The sequence below is a fragment of the Lactuca saligna genome, chromosome 6, assembly GCF_052625555.1.
Source record: "Lactuca saligna cultivar CGN05327 chromosome 6, ASM5262555v1, whole genome shotgun sequence".
Lineage (NCBI taxonomy): Eukaryota > Viridiplantae > Streptophyta > Magnoliopsida > Asterales > Asteraceae > Lactuca > Lactuca saligna.
In genome coordinates this window covers 12,762,536-12,780,281 of record NC_136422.1, presented here as the reverse complement: position 1 = coordinate 12,780,281, position 17,746 = coordinate 12,762,536, and the positions used below count along the sequence as shown (strand labels likewise).

Below are 17,746 nucleotides of genomic sequence, written 5' to 3'. Positions count from 1 at the left end.
ATGATTTGATGTGAAAGAAGGTATGTTTTTTTGTGCATTAATGTTCTGCATGATACATCATCAGTCATTTATATATTTTGTTGAGATATGAGTTTCTTGCATTATTGGCTTGTACCACATTAGGCAAATTGCCAATAATTTGGTAAGATGCATTACCCATTTGTACATTTATACATATTATTTTGATGGTACCAACAATTAATGCAACATATTGTTCAAATCTTTTGTTAATCTTTATTCTTTATTTATAGACTAGCCGAATACCAGCACAAGGTGTAGAAACATTTATATAGTTGAAGTCTATATAAATATATGTTTTTTTAAATATAACAATAACGTTAAATTTAATATAATAATTTGTATATTAAATTGATATAATATATTAATTATTTTAAATTTTATATATATATATATATATATATATTATAACTGTATAATTTCAATCGTTTGAATGATTTTTATACGTGAGTGACATATGGATAAAATTAAATATAATATATGGTTTAATATTATTTATAGTTGTTATTGTTAATTAATTTTTTAAAATTTATCTGCTTAATGTTTTAATTTCTATCATTATAATTATTTAAAATATCAAACATTATTTTTTAAAATTAAAAATAACAATATAATCATTTATATATAATTATTTTTAGTTTTTGCATTTATCATTATAATTTATTACTTTTAACTATTTATAAAATATATTCTTTAGTTTTTTAATTTGATCTTAAATTTATATTTAAATTGTTACTGTAATTTATATTTAAATTAACAATTTAAATATTTTATCCAAACTGTTCAAAAGTTATAAAGTAAATTACACGGATGGTTTCGAAGGTTTAGGGTAATTTGCGCGTTTGGTCCCTAACTTATTTTTTTAACTCGAAAGGTTCCTATTGTTTGTTTTTTTTTACGTGCTTGGTCCCTATCTTACATAAAAAAAAAAAAAAAAACTATTTTGCCTTTAATTTTTTAATTTATATACATAAACACACCCCAAACTCACTCCTCACCTTACCTTAATTACCCCACCATTTTTTCGTATTTAAATAATAGTCTTTTTAGGTAAGACAATGACTAAGCACGTAACAAAAGCAAACAGTACTGACCAAGCGCGTAACAAAAACAAACAGTAGAGACTTTTCGAGTTAAAAAATAAATTAAGAATCAAGCGTGCAAATTACCCCAAACCATATGGACCATTCGTGTAATTTACTCAAAATTATAGCTTTAAACTGATAATTGTTACATACAATAACATTTTGAATCTAATAAATTAAATATAATATGTTAAAAGTTAAACACATAACTTAATAAGTAGAAGTAAAAAAATATATTTTAAAATTTAAATTTAGTTTATTTATGATTACACTTTAGGTTTGATATTTATTTAACCTTATTAACCAACTTATAATCATTATAAGAAAGACATTACAGTTTATCATTTTTAACTATTTACAAATATTGATTGTTTAAATTAAACTAAAATTTATAATTAAGTTGACTCTGTAATTTTATATTTAAATTAATAATTTAAGTATTTTATACAAATTGTTCTAAGACCGGGATCGTTTTTGGCTTGTATGATCTTAATCATAAGATAAAGATCGGGATCTTAACAACCATTATCTAGAATTTATAAGCAACAATAAAAAATTAAAAAATTAAAAAAAAAAATTCTTCAACGAATAATACATACCATTTTTTTTTTCTTTTTCTCTTCTAGTTTGATGTGAATAAACCAAAAAACACCTTTTATGACCAAAAAAATCTTTTTCTCTTCTATCGTTACGAATAAACCAAAAAAACACATTTTTATGACGAAAAAAAAAAAAAAGCAAATTTCTTAGAAATTTGAAATTTTTTGAACAATTTGGAATTTTGAAGCTAAACCTATTTGGTATTTGGTAAATATTTTTTTTTTCAAAAACTCTTTTATGGAAAATGGTCCCTACCAATCATGAATATCATATGATTACTTCAACGTTTCCCACTGTTTTTGTAGTTCTTATTGATTTTTCGTATCCGTTAAATATACTTGATTTTTTAAAGAAAAAATCAGAACCAAACCTAAAATTGAATATGGTCAGTTTTTAAAGCCTAAACTTATCTTTTTTGTTTATTTTAGGGTTGTTTGATAGTCTCTAAATCTAATAGAACCATTAAGAGGTCTGATACAACTTCTAAACGACCTCGCAATGAATCAAAAGCTTCTGAAGTGTTAAGAAATCCTATTTTCTTAAATATTAAAAAGTTTGAATCATTAATGAATCAAATTTTATCAAATAAACATAAGTTTTGTTGACAGTGAACCGCGTTTACCCTTCATGTTTTTCTTTGAATAGCTTTGTTGATGGTGGAACTTTATTCGGACGAGGTACAAGTTATTATATTTTACCAACAATGCTATATTGGTAACTTGTATATTCTGCATTGGAAGTTGCACAATCTAGTATTAATTTTCCTTCTTTTTGATAGTTCGAGAGAGCTTCGATGATTGTAACCACCAGTAGAACGTTTCTTTCGGCGGCATGCGCTTTGGAATATTTAAAGGCTAAAGCTGACTTTAGAGCTTGGCTTGAGCCGGTCAGCTTTTCAAGCCATGTATGGCTCTCTGCTCTGATTAAATTAATTTAATTATTTTTATCGTATTTTCAAGAAAACAAAATCCTATTTATTAAACCAAAAAAGACACACAAATATGAATTATTTAAACCCACATCATCTATATCTGATATTGTAACAGATATACAACATCCGTGTTCTAAATATTCAACAGGGAGTTAACTTGAGAAAATGGAAGTGAGAGACCCGTATAAGTCTCTTTATGTTATCGAGTCTTGAAGCAAAGTTTATTGAGTTGTCAAGATAAACGACTTCCATAAAGCTGGATTTCCTTGGTAAAAGTCTTGGATTTGAAGGTATATGGTTGTATTTGTGTTGATTAAATATTTTCTGGAGATATTCGGTGTCATTATTTTGCAATGTATCGTGTATGTAGAGAGTTTTTACTCTTATGTGTTGGAAAATCGTTATTTGAGTTCATCATAGTTGCTCGACGAGTGAATAATTTTTTGTAGATTATGTTATTAGCATACTTAAAATATGGAAGTTGCTATGAGTTGTAATTTTGGAAAAAAATTGTGTCAAAGTATACGGAAATGAAAATTAGTTGTATAAGTTTATCTTGTTGAGGTTTCGAGCATTGATTTCTTAAATAAGATGTATTTTTTTTTAACCACCAAATATAAATATATGATTTACTCAAACACCTAATTTTATCTTTGTCCACATGAAGTCTCGATCTCAAAAAAAGAAGACATCGATCCCACTATGCTAGAAGTTTTTTTTGGTAAATAAAGTATTTATAGTTGTACTAACCTATAAGGCCCATTGGCCCAATCCCGAAAGGTCTATGGCGTATTATCAAATTCCACAATTCAAAATGTTTAAAATGAGATGTGTGAGAAAACTATGTTAATAGTTAATAAAATAGGGATAATTACTTATTTATGTAATAACGTTTGATGTTTTTTTTCCGATTTATGCAACAATATTATTTTTTATACAAAATATGCAACGATGGTTTAAAATATGGCTAAATGAAGCAATGAGTAAATGTAAAAGACATTCATGTTCACTTGCACGTTTTCCATGTGTTTCGGTTTCAAAATGTTTTAGGTTATCTTATCTCTAACAACTAAAAAACAATATGCTCAAATCCGTACTTAAATCATGAAAACCTATAAACCGGTAACTAAATTAGGAAAGGATACGGAAATCATGTTCTCAATAAAATATTATATATGTTGATTTTCCTGATAAAAATGTTTAAGAGGCTATAAACATTGGGATGCATTTTCTCGATGCTTTCTATCAATCTTTTTATGAATAGCTTTTTATGTTATTATTCTTCGAATTATAGATAAAATATGATTAAAATTGACTTGGTTTTATGTAAAATGATTAAAATCAGACTGATATATGTAATAAAGCAATTAGATATATGTAATAAAGCAATTAGATATGCCAGAAACCATAATATTATTATTATTTTTGGTTTTTTTAAAAGGACAAAAGTGCAAAAATGGTCCCTGTGGTATGCAAATTTTTGGGGTTTTAGTCCAAACAGTAACTTTTTTGGTTTCGTAGTCCTTTTGGAGTGGTTTGTATGTGAAAATGGTCCCTCCGAAAATTGAAATGACTATAATACCCTTAGGGTATTTATTTTTCATTTTTCTTTCATTATTCTTAAAATTTAATATTTATTTATTTATTTTAACAATTAAAAAAATAAAAAAGGTTCCACCTCTCTCTCTCTCTCTCGTTCAATCACAAGTCCAACAGCTCACACTTCTTTTCATTTTATTTAGTGTATATCTTCTTGGTGAAAAAGATCCATATTGCACCATGAAAAATATCTTCTCTCTAACTGATATAGCAAAGGGGAAATTGTTTAGTATGTGGTCAGCACAATCCAACCCCGAGATACAAGAACCACACACCAATGAGGACATATGAACACCTATATCAGCAAGGGATGAAGCAGTTGGAAACTTGAAATACCCCATTGTTTATACCAAGAACAGAGTGTTGATTCGCTTTCAATCTGGGTCATGACAGTGCAAAAGAGCCCTAGGATTTTCATATAGGATCTATCGGGTAAGAAAGGGTTTGTGGTTTTGATTTAAAATCAAAGATGAGAGACTTTAGGGTTTTCAGAATGAATTCACTTGTGTATCCTATATGCTCAATCGAGCTTTATCCCCCCAACAACCATTTACAAACATCGATCGCTGAAGTTTCCCTTGGGTTTGGTTTTCATACGCTCGTGTTCAACTGGGAGTCTGAATTTTGTTTTCAGACGGAGTGTATGAAGGGGGGGGGGGGGGGGGAAGAGTCTGAGTCGTGATCTTCTTAGTCATCAAAAACTGGGTTCTGTTTGTGTTGATGGGTGATGTCCTTGCAGAGGGAGGTGTTAAGGTGTTTCTTGGTTGTGGTGGTCAATCTGTTTGTGTTGGGGGAGAAGGAATATTGTGAGAAAGTGAAAACAAAGGCTACTGAAGGTAGCAGATTCAAAGGGAGAAAGATACGAAAGAGAGTGCGGGAGATTAGAGGTCACGATCTGGGTGTTGTCTTGCCACAAAATACATGCATCTGACACAAATTTCCAAAGACGAGAATGTTGAATATCTTCTTTCTAAAGACGAGAATGTTGAATATCTTCTTACTTGAAACCCATTTCTATCTGTATTTGTTTTCCCGCAAGTCTTATAAAGTAGTTCTATTCCTAAGATTTGAGAAAACCCAGAAACTTCAGAAAGCATATAATACCCCAGAACTTCATAAAGCAATTCCATAAAGCACTACTGCTTATTGTCTTGTAAAACTTAGATTTGAAGATTGTTGTAAAAGTATCCCAAAAATGGAAGAGAGGGAACGAGAGTAAATGCTAATTGATACTGTAAATCTCCGACACCACCATATCCTTATACGATCTAGGTGGGTAAACTGGGAACTCACCGAATCTGCAACATGAACAAGTCTTGAATTCTGATAATGGTGTTGGTAGTGTATTTTGGTGACTAGAAGGAGAGATGGTGGTGACGAGTTAGGGTTCGAAAAAGACGAAGGTCATGAAGAAGATGATGGTGGGTTGTATCTTTGGGTATTGAAACGAGAGAGAGAGAGAGAGAGAGAGAGAGAGAGAGAGAGAGAGAGGTGGGATCTTTTTTATTTTTTTAATTGTTAAAATAAATAAATAAATATTAAATTTTAAGAATAATGAAAGAACAATGAAAAATAAATACCCCAAGGGTATTATAGTCATTTCAATTTTCGGAGGGACCATTTTCACATACAAACCACTCCAAAAGGACTACGAAACCAAAAAAGTCACTGCTTGGACTAAAACCCCAAAAATTTGCATACCACAGGGACCATTTTTGCAATTTTGTCTTTTAAAAGGGATTTTCCTTATATCAAAGCCAAGCCGTCGTTGAAAGGTTGGCTTCTTCTTCCCTCTCTATAAACAAACAATCAAACTGAAGCCTTGTGACTAAAGTATAAAAATCCATATCTTATGTGTATATTTTATGTGTCAAGACACTTTTGCTTTTTGTAAAATATAAAGAAAAAAGTTAGAATGTATATCCATATATAGTATGAACAAACGCACCTTGGTAAGTGAGAAAAGAAGATCGTTAACTCCTACCATCTTTAATTTGTTGCAATGGAGATCTGTGGAAGTTGGCAGAAATCCCGAAGCCGGAGTCTCCGATTGGGTCGGAATTACTCACGGAAAGAATCAAGTTCTCAATCATCTCAACCAGAGCCAATTACATGGCTAAGTTTTTGGAGAAAGATTGTAAGGAAGAATGTTGACACAAAGAAAAAGAAGAAGAACAAGGAGAAGATTACATGTTATGTTTACTCATATGATCGAGATGATTATATGAGAAATTTTGATGAAGGGTCTATGAGGGACAATACTGACTTGTTATGTCGATCTTTTTCAGCTCGTTTTGCTAATCCAACAACGAAAGATTTGCTAGTGTAATCAGTAATGGTATTTTTGTTGAAGTTAGTTCCAAGACCTTTTTTTTCATGTTTTGTTTTGTAAATTTGTTACTTATATCTGAATCTATTACATGCATGGGTTAATCACTTAATTGGTGTTAAAGAGAAATATTGGTTTCAAGTTTCAATGTGGTAAAAATCCAGTCAAACTTTGGTCTCGATCAGAAGGATTAATTTGCCATATATATCATGGAATTAAGGAAGTACATTTTATGGTATAGTTGTTCGTTAGTACATGCAAAACCTAAAAAACACACACACACACTTGGATGCTTAAGTTAACTCCGTCTTCAAGGAAAAAACACTTTAAACTAAAGTTTACTAAAACCCAAAAGGTTGAATGCAAGCAATTCCTTTCGGGCTACACACCCAGCCCAAAGGGCAGAGTTGCATAGCCTAACCGAGCCCTCAATTTCGGTCCAAAATTGACCCAAATTTTGTTTAATTCAGACACATCTATTGAATGAGGTTCTAATGGGGCGAGGTTTGATATCCTTAGCCCAACCGATTCCTACCGTTTCATGAGCAGTTACATACCAGACTATGACCTGTATAATAAATGGGTCCTTGTTAAATTAGATTTAAAAAAAATATTGTTTTTTCAATCTTTTGAATATGAATGAATTTTGTCTTTGGGAGAAGAAATGAGAATTTTGTCTGTTTGGAATGAAGGCTTTTAACTTTTTATTCGTGTATTGATATTTGAATTGAAATTGGATCGAATGTCATATAACCAAATCATCAACACTACAATAGTAACGCAACAGTCCAACATCAACATTATATGGGTCATGTTATTGACACGAGTTGTGTCTGTTTTTTGGCATATACGCACACAACCATTTGAATAGGCAAAATGCGAAACAAGATCCTTTTGTATTAAAGCATGTAGGTAGGTTGGAACAAACAAAGAAACAAGTAGAGATGATAATAAAAGTATAAAGATTTAGCAAGACATCATCTAACAAAGTCTTAAGTCTTAATCAAATCTCAAAGTACAAAGAAGCAAGAAAGATTTATGCCATGATCTTGGCAGATCTGACAAACAAGCTGTCAACAACTTTACCCATGTTCTGAATGGTCTCCAGAGTTGCAGGAAAGATCGCATCAGTCTTTGGATCATCAAAGATGATGAGGCACCCAACACCCTGGTCCAGTGTCCCTGCAAACTTTTTGTCCAAAATCATTTGCGACAGTTTCTTCTCCACATGATCCAACGGCAGCTCAATCAGGCTCGCAATGTGACCAATCTCAACCCTTGAAAATGGCTCAATCAACCTGCAATAGTTTTTTTTTTTTTTTTTTAACCAATTTCACAAATCAATCACTACTAACAATAATGATGATGATAACAATCATGGTACTGAGTTGCTAACCTGCACAAGTTTTGCTCCAACAGTGTGTCATAGAGGGAGGAAAGATGCCTATGAACAATCGGATCTTCATCCAACTGTGCCTTGAAATCTTGAAGAGCAGTTTCAAACAACTTCAAAGACCTTTTTGAATAAGCATCAGCAACAGCTTTCATCGCATCAAGTTCCGGGCCTAAAAACTTCAAAGCTTTTGACGAAATTATCCCTGCCACATCATCAGCCTGGTTCACCATGATCTTACATAGCAACATATACTTCAAACTATAAACAGCTCTAGGATCATCAAGTGCATTAAACGCCTCAAAAGCCTCAAAGAAATAACTGTATGCAGTTTTATAATCCTTCTCTTCAGCATGAAGAATCCCACTCTGTAGATCAATGGTTCCCTGTTGTGCAGGTGGGACATAGATTGCATTTGCAGCTGTTCTAGCAGCAGTAAGTGCAGCTTTTGCCTTTGGGAGGTTTCTCAATGAGAAATGCAATTTACTTTCTAACAAGTCAATGTCAACAAGAAGCAACTTGTCATCCAATCTTCTCACTTCCTTTACCAAACCAGAAAGAAGAGTTAAAGCTTCTGAATACTCCTTGCTGTCCATTAACAAAGCAGCAAGTCTTGCTTCAACACGTTGCCTCAAGAAAGTACGTTTCTCAGATCGGGTCCATTCCACCATTTCTTTACATAATGATATTTGAAGGTCAGTTGAATTTGGTATCTTTGCAACAGAATCTATGATTCCTCTTACAATTTTTGCTGTTTTGGCTTTGGGGATGAGTGAAAAGAATGGTCTTAGTGTGGTTAAAAGACCACGGAGATCTTCTCCTCTGTTTTCTTCTCTGAGGTGTTCTGAGAGTTTTGCAATTGCTTGTTCTTTAACACGCAGTGATTCAGAAGAAGATGCAGGGTTTTCTAGAATGCGGTAGAGTATGGTGATGGCTTCAGGTCGGTTTTTGGCTTCTGAAGCCAGATCAAGTGATTCTGTTGTGGCTGGAAGATATGAGGAAGCCATATCTATGCTGAAAAAAACAAACAACAAAAAGTTCCAACTGATCAACATCATGCTATAAGCCTATAACTCAACCCACAAAAGAGATGAAACGCAATTCTTGCAAATTTGAAGTTTCATAACAACTATAAAGTGACAGAGAGTGCCTCAACATAGAAAAGAGATAACAATTGATGCTACCCATGAGTTCAGATAAATTATATGTCCTAAAAACTCTAAATCCTAATTCAAGTTGCCATGAATATATCAATGAAGAGCAAAAACAATATTCTAAGATACAAAAACTTTAGGTCTTACAAAGCCTTGAATTTCATTACAACTTTAGGTCTCGTCTCAATCTCGTAGGTCCTTTTCTAATCAGGTCATTGGGATTAAACCCCCAAAATAGGATGAAAAAATAACTAGACGGACGAACTTCGAGTAATCCATTCAACAGATCGTGCTTAAGGAAAAAACATTGAGAAACCCTAATGTCAAATGCTGAATAGAATTGGAAAAGAAAGTACAGAAAATTAAGCAATTTTACAACGGAGTGAAGTAAACATAAGCGCGACTTAGGTTGGGCAAAAACCCTAAATCATAACTCAAGTTAACTACTATGATATCATTAGATCGACTAACACTAAGAACCCATAATAAAAAAAACAAGAACTTCTTAGTTAAATTGAAAGAAAGGAAAATCAAATCGAATGAATGAATACCGGAGTGAAGGCGTAACGATGATCGGGATCGGAGATAACGGACGTCGGGGAGCTTCGTTGCTTGTGTGAAGGAATAAGATAGAGAGAGATGCAGAAAGAAGTCTTGGGAAAAAAGAAAGGGCTACAAATTTAAATTCTTTTCTTACGTTGGCCACTTTTAACTATTTTCATTTTTTAATCGAGTAAATTAGACGAATGTTCCTATGTTTAGTGTAATTTAGGTGTTTGGCTTTTAACTTATCTTTTTAATTCTTATTGTTTGTTTTTGTTACGCGTTTGGTTTTTGTGTTACCTGACTATTTTTCCCTTAATATTTTAACAAATAAAAATTTAAATTCACTTATGTAATAAGTTATTTCTATTATTTGTCTCTAAATAAATATATATAAATTTTACTGTATAATGGATATAACACATTTGCAACTATCACCCACAATCATTAAGAACATCCACAATATGAGAACTTTTAAGTAGACTTTTTTTATTAAAAAGTTTCAACCGAAAAGCTATTTACATCTCTATAATAAAACGTTTTTAATTTGTTTATTTATGAGTTTCTATATTATTTGCATCTCTACAATAAAACTTTTTTAATTTGCTTATTTATGAGTTTCTATATTTATAGTCGATTGGAAATCTAACAAAAACTTATTAATTAACAAGTTCCTTGGAAAAAGCTCATCCAATAGTGTTTTCAATTTTTAAAATTTGTTTTTGTTTGAAAAAACTCTCAAAAAGATAACAAAAAAATGGCATCTAAATTCTAAATACATGTTCCCATGTTCCTTAAATCCAATCTTTACTTTCCAAAATCATATCGGTCTTTCATGATGATATAAATTAATGAACAAAATGCATCTTCATGAAGACAAATAAATCAAGAACAAAATAGGAGTTAAGTAGGAAAACATTAGAGTCTAACAGATTTATCATGGGGTTTTGTATTTAAAATTATGCATAAAATAAACATCCATAAATCACAAAACCTAATTTAAACACTTATCATAATAATTTAAAGATTCTACAAACATAAACACAAACATGCAACCCCCTCTTTTGGAAGCATGAATAAAACCATAAGCATTTTTGATAATGAAGAACATTTATCATTAAAAAAACTAATTTATTTGAAGTTAAATGTCATCTATGTCTGTTTTCCGGTAAGAAATTTCTTTATATCACATTTTTCTGGAAAAAAAAATAGAATTATTCTACAGTTGGTTTGTTGGTTCCATTCTTTCAAGGTGGAGCTCCTTGGCTTTGACTTTTTAGATCATTACCGGCCACTAAAAAATATGCACTATGCCTGCAAAGCCATCAAAAGTGAGAAGTGTATTTTGGGAAAAAAAAATGTTAAATGGTGATCTAGTGAGCTATCTTTACTTGAAGAAATTTAGCATTCTAGTTTTTGAATCATGTGTTATCTTAATTAGACGGGAGAGGATCAATATCTTATGATTTTATTACAATGATGTAAACAGAAAATTACATACTTGTGGAACTCGATTGCTGATTTGATGAAGAAGAGGCCGCCATTAATGTTATGCTTCAATTGATCTGTTGAATGCCTTCAATTAGGATGGGTTTAATCGACTTATGGTGTTCTTGATATTTCCCGTAGTCGCGGTTTACGAAACACAGAGATGTGTTCTCGTGAATAGAAACAAAAGGCAACAACCGATTCAATTTCTCTGATAACCTATATATATTTATGCACAGGGACCAACTTTGCCCATCATAAAGATTGGAGGACCTGTTTATAAAAGTGGGAAAAACAATAAGTTAAACAATTAGGTTAGTTAATTACATATTAATAAAACTTATATAATAATGATATAAATAATTTAGGCCAGATTATTATGATAATTCTTACATTCTCCCACTTGGCCGTATAATTATTTATATCAAATAAGTTGGCCATTTATCAATCCATTTAGGATATACATTTTGCAAAAATATTGAGGCAAAAAGATACAATCACACATACCTTAAAGACATGAGATCCCCATCGATTATACCTCAACACTTTCACAAAATATATCTTAAGGTTTTATGGTTATCATATCTGCTCCATAAAAATTAACGTTAACATGAATTTGTAGAGCAAAATAAATAAATAAATCATGTGAAAGATGGAACTGTAAGCGCTTACATGTAGTAGTGCATAATATTATGTGGCATTAAGCGAGACTTCCTCTTAGGCTCATTCTCGCTACATGCTCAATAAAAGTCTTAGGCGGTAGTTCTTTAGTAAGTGAATCCGCCAACATGTCACTCGTATTAATATACTCCACGGTTATGCAATTTTCTTCCACTCTTTCTCGAACAAACAGGTATTTAGTATCGAGATACAATCCAGCACCGGTTGAACTATTGTTGTTAAAGAAACTAACAGCAGCACTATTGTCACAATAAAGCTTCAGTGGTCTTGTTATGGTGTCAACAATTTTGAGCCCACCAATAAGATTTCACAGCAACATAGCATGACATGTGGCATGATAACATGCTACATATTTAGCCATCATAGTTGAAGTGGTAGTGAGCTCTTGCTTGCGACTCCTCCAAGATATAGGTCCACCTGAAAGCAATAATATGTACCCTCCAGTTGATTTTTTATCATCTTTGCATTTAGCAAAGTCAGAATCTGAATATCCCACGACCTCTAGAATATTTGATCTTTTATAAGTGAGCATGTATTCTTTAGTTCCTTGTAAGTAACGCAACACCTTCTTGGCTGCTTTCCAATGGTCTAATCTCGGGTTCGATTGATAACGACCAAGCATACCAGTGATGTAAGCAATATCGGGTCGGGTACAGACTTGAGCATACATTAAGCTCCCAACGACCGAAGCATATGGTATAAGCTTCATTTGTTCACGTTCATCTTCCGTGTGGGGCATTTATAAGAGCCAAATTTATCACCTTTTACGACAGGGGCAACAGTAGGTGCACAAGTTTGCATATTGTAGTTATTAAGAATCCTATTTATGTAGGCCTTTTGAGACAATCCCAAGACCCCATTTCCTCTGTCTCGATGAATTTCTATACCGATCACATAAGAAGCTCCACCGAGATCTTTCATGTCAAATTTACTTGATAGGAAGCATTTGGTCTCAAATAACATGTCTTTGCTACAACTGGTAATGATTATGTCGTCGACATATAAAACAAAGATTGTAAAATCTCTCCCACTGTTCTTATAGTATATACACTGATCCACTTGATTTTTAATAAAATTAAAGCGTTTCATGACTTCATCAAATTTTAAGTACCATTGACGGGAAGCCTGCTTCAGCCCATAGATTGACTTCTTTAATTTACATACGAGATGTTCTTTACCCTTGTCCTTAAAACCTTCGGGTTGCACCGTATATACATCTTCGTAGAGATCGTCGTTTAGGAAGGCAGTCTTGACATCCATTTAATGTAGCTCTAAATCAAAGTGAGCTGTAAGTGCCAATACAATTCTTAATGATTCCTTTCTTGATACAGGTGAAAAGGTTTCTTTATAATCAATGCCTTCCTTTTGAGTAAAGCCTTTAGCCATTAATCGAGCCTTAAAGCGTTAAATGTTTCCATTTGGGTTTAACTTTGTTTTAAAAACCCACTTGCAACCCACAACTTTAGTGCCCTTAGGTAATTCTGCAAGTTCCCAAACGTCATTTGTACGCATGGAGCTCAATTCGTCATTCATGGCTTCAATCCATTTATGTGAATAATCACTATTCATGGCCTCGTTATATGATGTTGGATCTTTAATTTGACCTAAGTCATAGTCAACCTCATTCAAGTAAGTGACAAAGTCATCATAATTCACGGGTCGTCTTTCTCTTCGTGATCTCCTCAATGGTTGTTGAGTTTCTTCAACGGTCTAATCATTATGTGGGATTTCGTGATGTAATGGTTCAGGTTCTATTGGAACAACAACATCCTCATGTTGAGGTGTTGGTGTTGGTGTTGGTGTTGATTCTTGAACAATTATAGGTATCGGCACCAAGATATTTGGTGTTGATTCCTTACTAAGTTCAAGGATCTTTGAACTATCGCTCCCACTATTGTCTCCGTTCTCTAGAAACTCGGCGAATCGGGTCTCCACTATTCTAGTGGTATGTGTAGGGGCATAAAACCGGTAACCCTTAGACCTCTCAGGGTAACCCACAAAATAACAAGATATTGTCTTTAAGTCCAGTTTCTTAATTTGTGGGTTATAGACCTTAGCCTCAGCTGAACAACCCCAAACCTTTAGATAATTTAATTTGGGTTTCCTACCCGTCCATATTTCATAAGGTGTTTTAGGGACGGATTTTGATGGAACACGGTTTAAGATGTGTACGGCTGTTTTTAATGCCTCGGTCCATAGGAATTCCGGAAGACTTGAGTTTGCAATCATGCTACGCACCATATCCATAAGGGTGCGATTGCGTCTTTCCGCAACTCCATTTTGTTGAGGGGTATCTGGCATGGTGAATTGATTTACTATGCCATGAGATTTACAAAAATCAGCAAACGGTCCGGGGCTTTGACCAACATCTGTGTGTCGACCATAATACTCTCCACCCCTATTCGATCTTACCACTTTTATTTTACAAGTAAGTTGATTTTCAACCTCAGCTTTAAAGGTTTTAAACATTTCAAGTGATTCGGATTTTTCATTAATTAAGTACAAGTAGGTATAATGTGAATGATCATCGATGAAAGTAATAAAAGATTTGTATCCTCCCAATCCGGAAGGGAAAGGGCCACAAATGTCCGTGTGAATTATTTCAAGCAAGCTCGAACTACGGTTTGCGCCTTTCTTATTTTTATTGATCATTTTACCTTTCATGCAATTTACACACGAGTCAAAAACTGAAAAATCAAGATTTTCAATGATTCCATCTTTTATGAGGCGTGTCATCCTTTCTTTAGATATGTGACCTAGATGTTTATGCCACAATTGGGATGATTTTTCATTGTCCCTTTTTCTTTTATTATTGTTACTACATTCACAAAGGTTTACATTCATAGACAATATAGATTCCGAAAATTCATTATCAAGTCTTAATTTATAGAGGTCTCCCTCTAATCTACCAAAACCAACCACAAATTTGAAACGAGATATTATTACATCATCGTCATCAAAGTTAAAGCCATATCCATCATATTTACATTTAGATACAGATATTAAGTTTCGAGTAATAGTAGGTACATATAAAGTGTTTTTAAGGACCATTTCATGTCCTCCATCTCATAGTAACACCATAATACCTATAGCTTCAACCTTCTTTTCATTTCCGTCCCCGACTTTAATGGTCCGTTGGTTGCTTTTCAATAGTTTCTTTGTATGGAATCCCTGCAATGAATTTGTGACATTAACCATTGATCCCGTGTCAATCCACCAAGTATTAGAAGGTACACTAATTGAAAAAGATTCATAAATGTTGGGTGTGGCCAAGTTTCTTGCAGAATTTGCACTTAGCCTCTTTTTTAGTTCCACTTGTACTAGGGCCGGTTTTCTGAGATTTGTTGGGGCCGAAATTGGATTTATTCCCCTTTTTGGAACCCTTTCCACCATTATTGAACTTCCTCTTGTTTGAGTCGGTGGTGGTGAGATGAGCAACGTCGGGTTTTTCTATTTTCAAACGTTCTTCTTCTTGAACACACATGGCTATTAGTTCACTCATTTTCCATTTCTCCCTTTGGGTATTATAGTTAATTATGAATGGCCCAAATTGAGCGGAAGGGAAGTCATAATAAAGTGAACCAAAAATCCTTCAGAAATTTCCATTTCCATACTTTTAAGTTTGTTGGCCATGTCATTCATTACCATTATGTGTTCTCGGACACCACCAGATCCTTCATATTTAGTTGTGAGCATTTTAAGGATAAGAGTACTAGCATGGGCTTTAGAGGTACCCTTGAATTGCTCCTTAACCGACTCAAGATATCCGGTGGCTGTTTCAGAATCAGGAATTGCACCACAGATAGCAGATGATATGGAGTTTTTAATGATCTTTAGAGACATGCGGTTTGATCGCTCCTACTAATCAAAAACACGTTTTTCATCGATAGTGGATTTATCAGTTAAGGGGGAGGGGCGATCAACCCTTAATGCAAAGTCTAATTCCATCACTCCAAGTGCTATTTTGACTTGCTCAATCAATGAAGAATAGTTCGTCCCATTAAGCAGGTCAATGTTCGAAAGTAATCCAGTATGACCAACTAAGGGGGCTGAAATTTCAGTATCAGTGTGATTAGACTCTTTAATAATAAGAAACAAATAAAATAAAAAAAATAAAAAAAGGGAATTAATGGGTACAAAAGGACAAAATAAATAAATTAACTAATAAGAACACAAAACAAAATTATTGGTAATTATTTCATAATTTAACTACTAACTCAACGTTGGTCAAGTGAAGTAGTTAAATTGTGAAATGCAAATAATCTTATTGAAAACACATATAAGTCATGCTTTATCGTTGGATAAAACACACCCTATATGTTAATTATGTCAGACATTATGTTGTTTAAAAATTATCATTCAACTTTCCGTTGGGCAATTTGAACAACAATTTCAACAATTTGAAAAATACGACATTATGAGACTTCTATATTGATAAAGAAAAAACAACCATTTGTTGGGCTGGTTACTTTAAAGTAATACAGAAGTTGCAGGATAACAAAATTTGACAAAATTCAGAGTTGTGTATAATGTTTTATAATTTAACATGTGAATCAATCAGGTTTGTCATCATCCCTTATTTATCTATTTATAAGCAATTGATCAATATATGTTCCTTATGACCACATATTGATGGGTTAGAATATATGTTCCTTATGACCACATATTGATGGAAAATTGAATATTAGGAACACAGTATTGATTTTATGTTCAAAACAGTGCCCAAAATTGATCAGAACATATGTTCAAAACATCCACTTCATCATGTTATCTGACTTCAATTTCCAGCAGTTTGTTTCATTGAATATATGGAACAAAGAATTGAAGAGAATAGACAGAAATTGAAGTCGCATATAATTGAGTGTTTCAAAAATTGAAGTCGCATATAATTTCCAACAATCTGTTTCATTGAATATATGGAACAATCTGTTTCATTGAATAGACATGAAATTGAAGACGAAAAACTTTGAGAATCGTTCGACTTAACAGTATGCGTCGAACGATTTTGGGTGACACAACAATCAAATTATAGGGTTAAAGAATCATAATCATAAGATTAAAACCGCTCTGATACCACATGTTATCTTAATTAGACAGGAGAGGATCAATATCTTATGATTTTATTACAATAATGTAAACCGAAAATTACATACTTGTGGAAATCGATTGCTGATTTGATGAAGAAGAGGCCGCCATTAATGTTATGCTTCAATTGATCTGTTGAATGCCTTCAATTAGGATGGGTTTAATCGACTTATGGTGTTCTTGATATTTCCCGTAGTCGCGGTTTACAGAACACAGAGATGTGTTCTCGTGAATAGAAACAAAAGGCAACAACCGATTCAATTTCTCTGATAACCTTTATATATTTATGCACAGGGACCAACTTTGCCCATCATAAAGATTGGAGGACCTGTTTATAAAAGTGGGAAAAACAATAAGTTAAACAATTAGGTTAGTTAATTACAGATTAATAAAACTTATATAATAATGATATAAATAATTTAGGCCAAATTATTATGATAATTCTTACATCATGATCAATGTCTGTAGTGTTATCTAATGCTTGTTGCATGTGGTGTAGTCGTCTTATGAGTCACCGGAAATAGCGTTGCCACCCTATCAAAGCAGGGTGGCCTGCACACAATCATTTTTTTTTGAGTATTCAAGAACAAGAATGAAGATGAAAGTAGAAATATATGAAATTATGTTGTTATTTCTTTCATTTAGGTCTTGAAGATATGCTAAAGTATGGTTACCTTTCCTTTGAGAGTATAGATGTCACACCCCGTCCGACGACGGAAATGTCGAGCCATTGTGACGTCATCATGGTTCGCAGTTATTTATTACATTGAACAGTATAACACAAAATGTTATTTTTATATTACAAAATATATTATATATCGTACTAGGTTTTTAGAATAC

General features: G+C 32.8%; 1 protein-coding gene and 1 pseudogene across 1 annotated transcript; both read right to left on the bottom strand.

The window, feature by feature from the left end:
* Window positions 1-7,493: 7,493 nt before the first annotated feature.
* Window positions 7,494-9,804, bottom strand: ATS9 (non-ATPase subunit 9). The gene is made up of 3 exons (XM_078960344.1): window positions 9,661-9,804; window positions 7,959-8,969; window positions 7,494-7,860 (listed from the first exon to the last, which is right to left on the bottom strand). The coding sequence occupies exons 2-3, from the start codon at window positions 8,960-8,962 to the stop codon at window positions 7,599-7,601; spliced, it is 1,266 nt and encodes a 421-aa protein (XP_078816470.1). The 5' UTR covers window positions 8,963-8,969; window positions 9,661-9,804; the 3' UTR covers window positions 7,494-7,598.
* Window positions 9,805-12,128: 2,324 nt separating this feature from the next.
* On the bottom strand, window positions 12,129-12,560 carry LOC145002305 (secreted RxLR effector protein 161 pseudogene; annotated as a pseudogene).
* Between the last annotated feature and the right edge of the window lie 5,186 nt (window positions 12,561-17,746).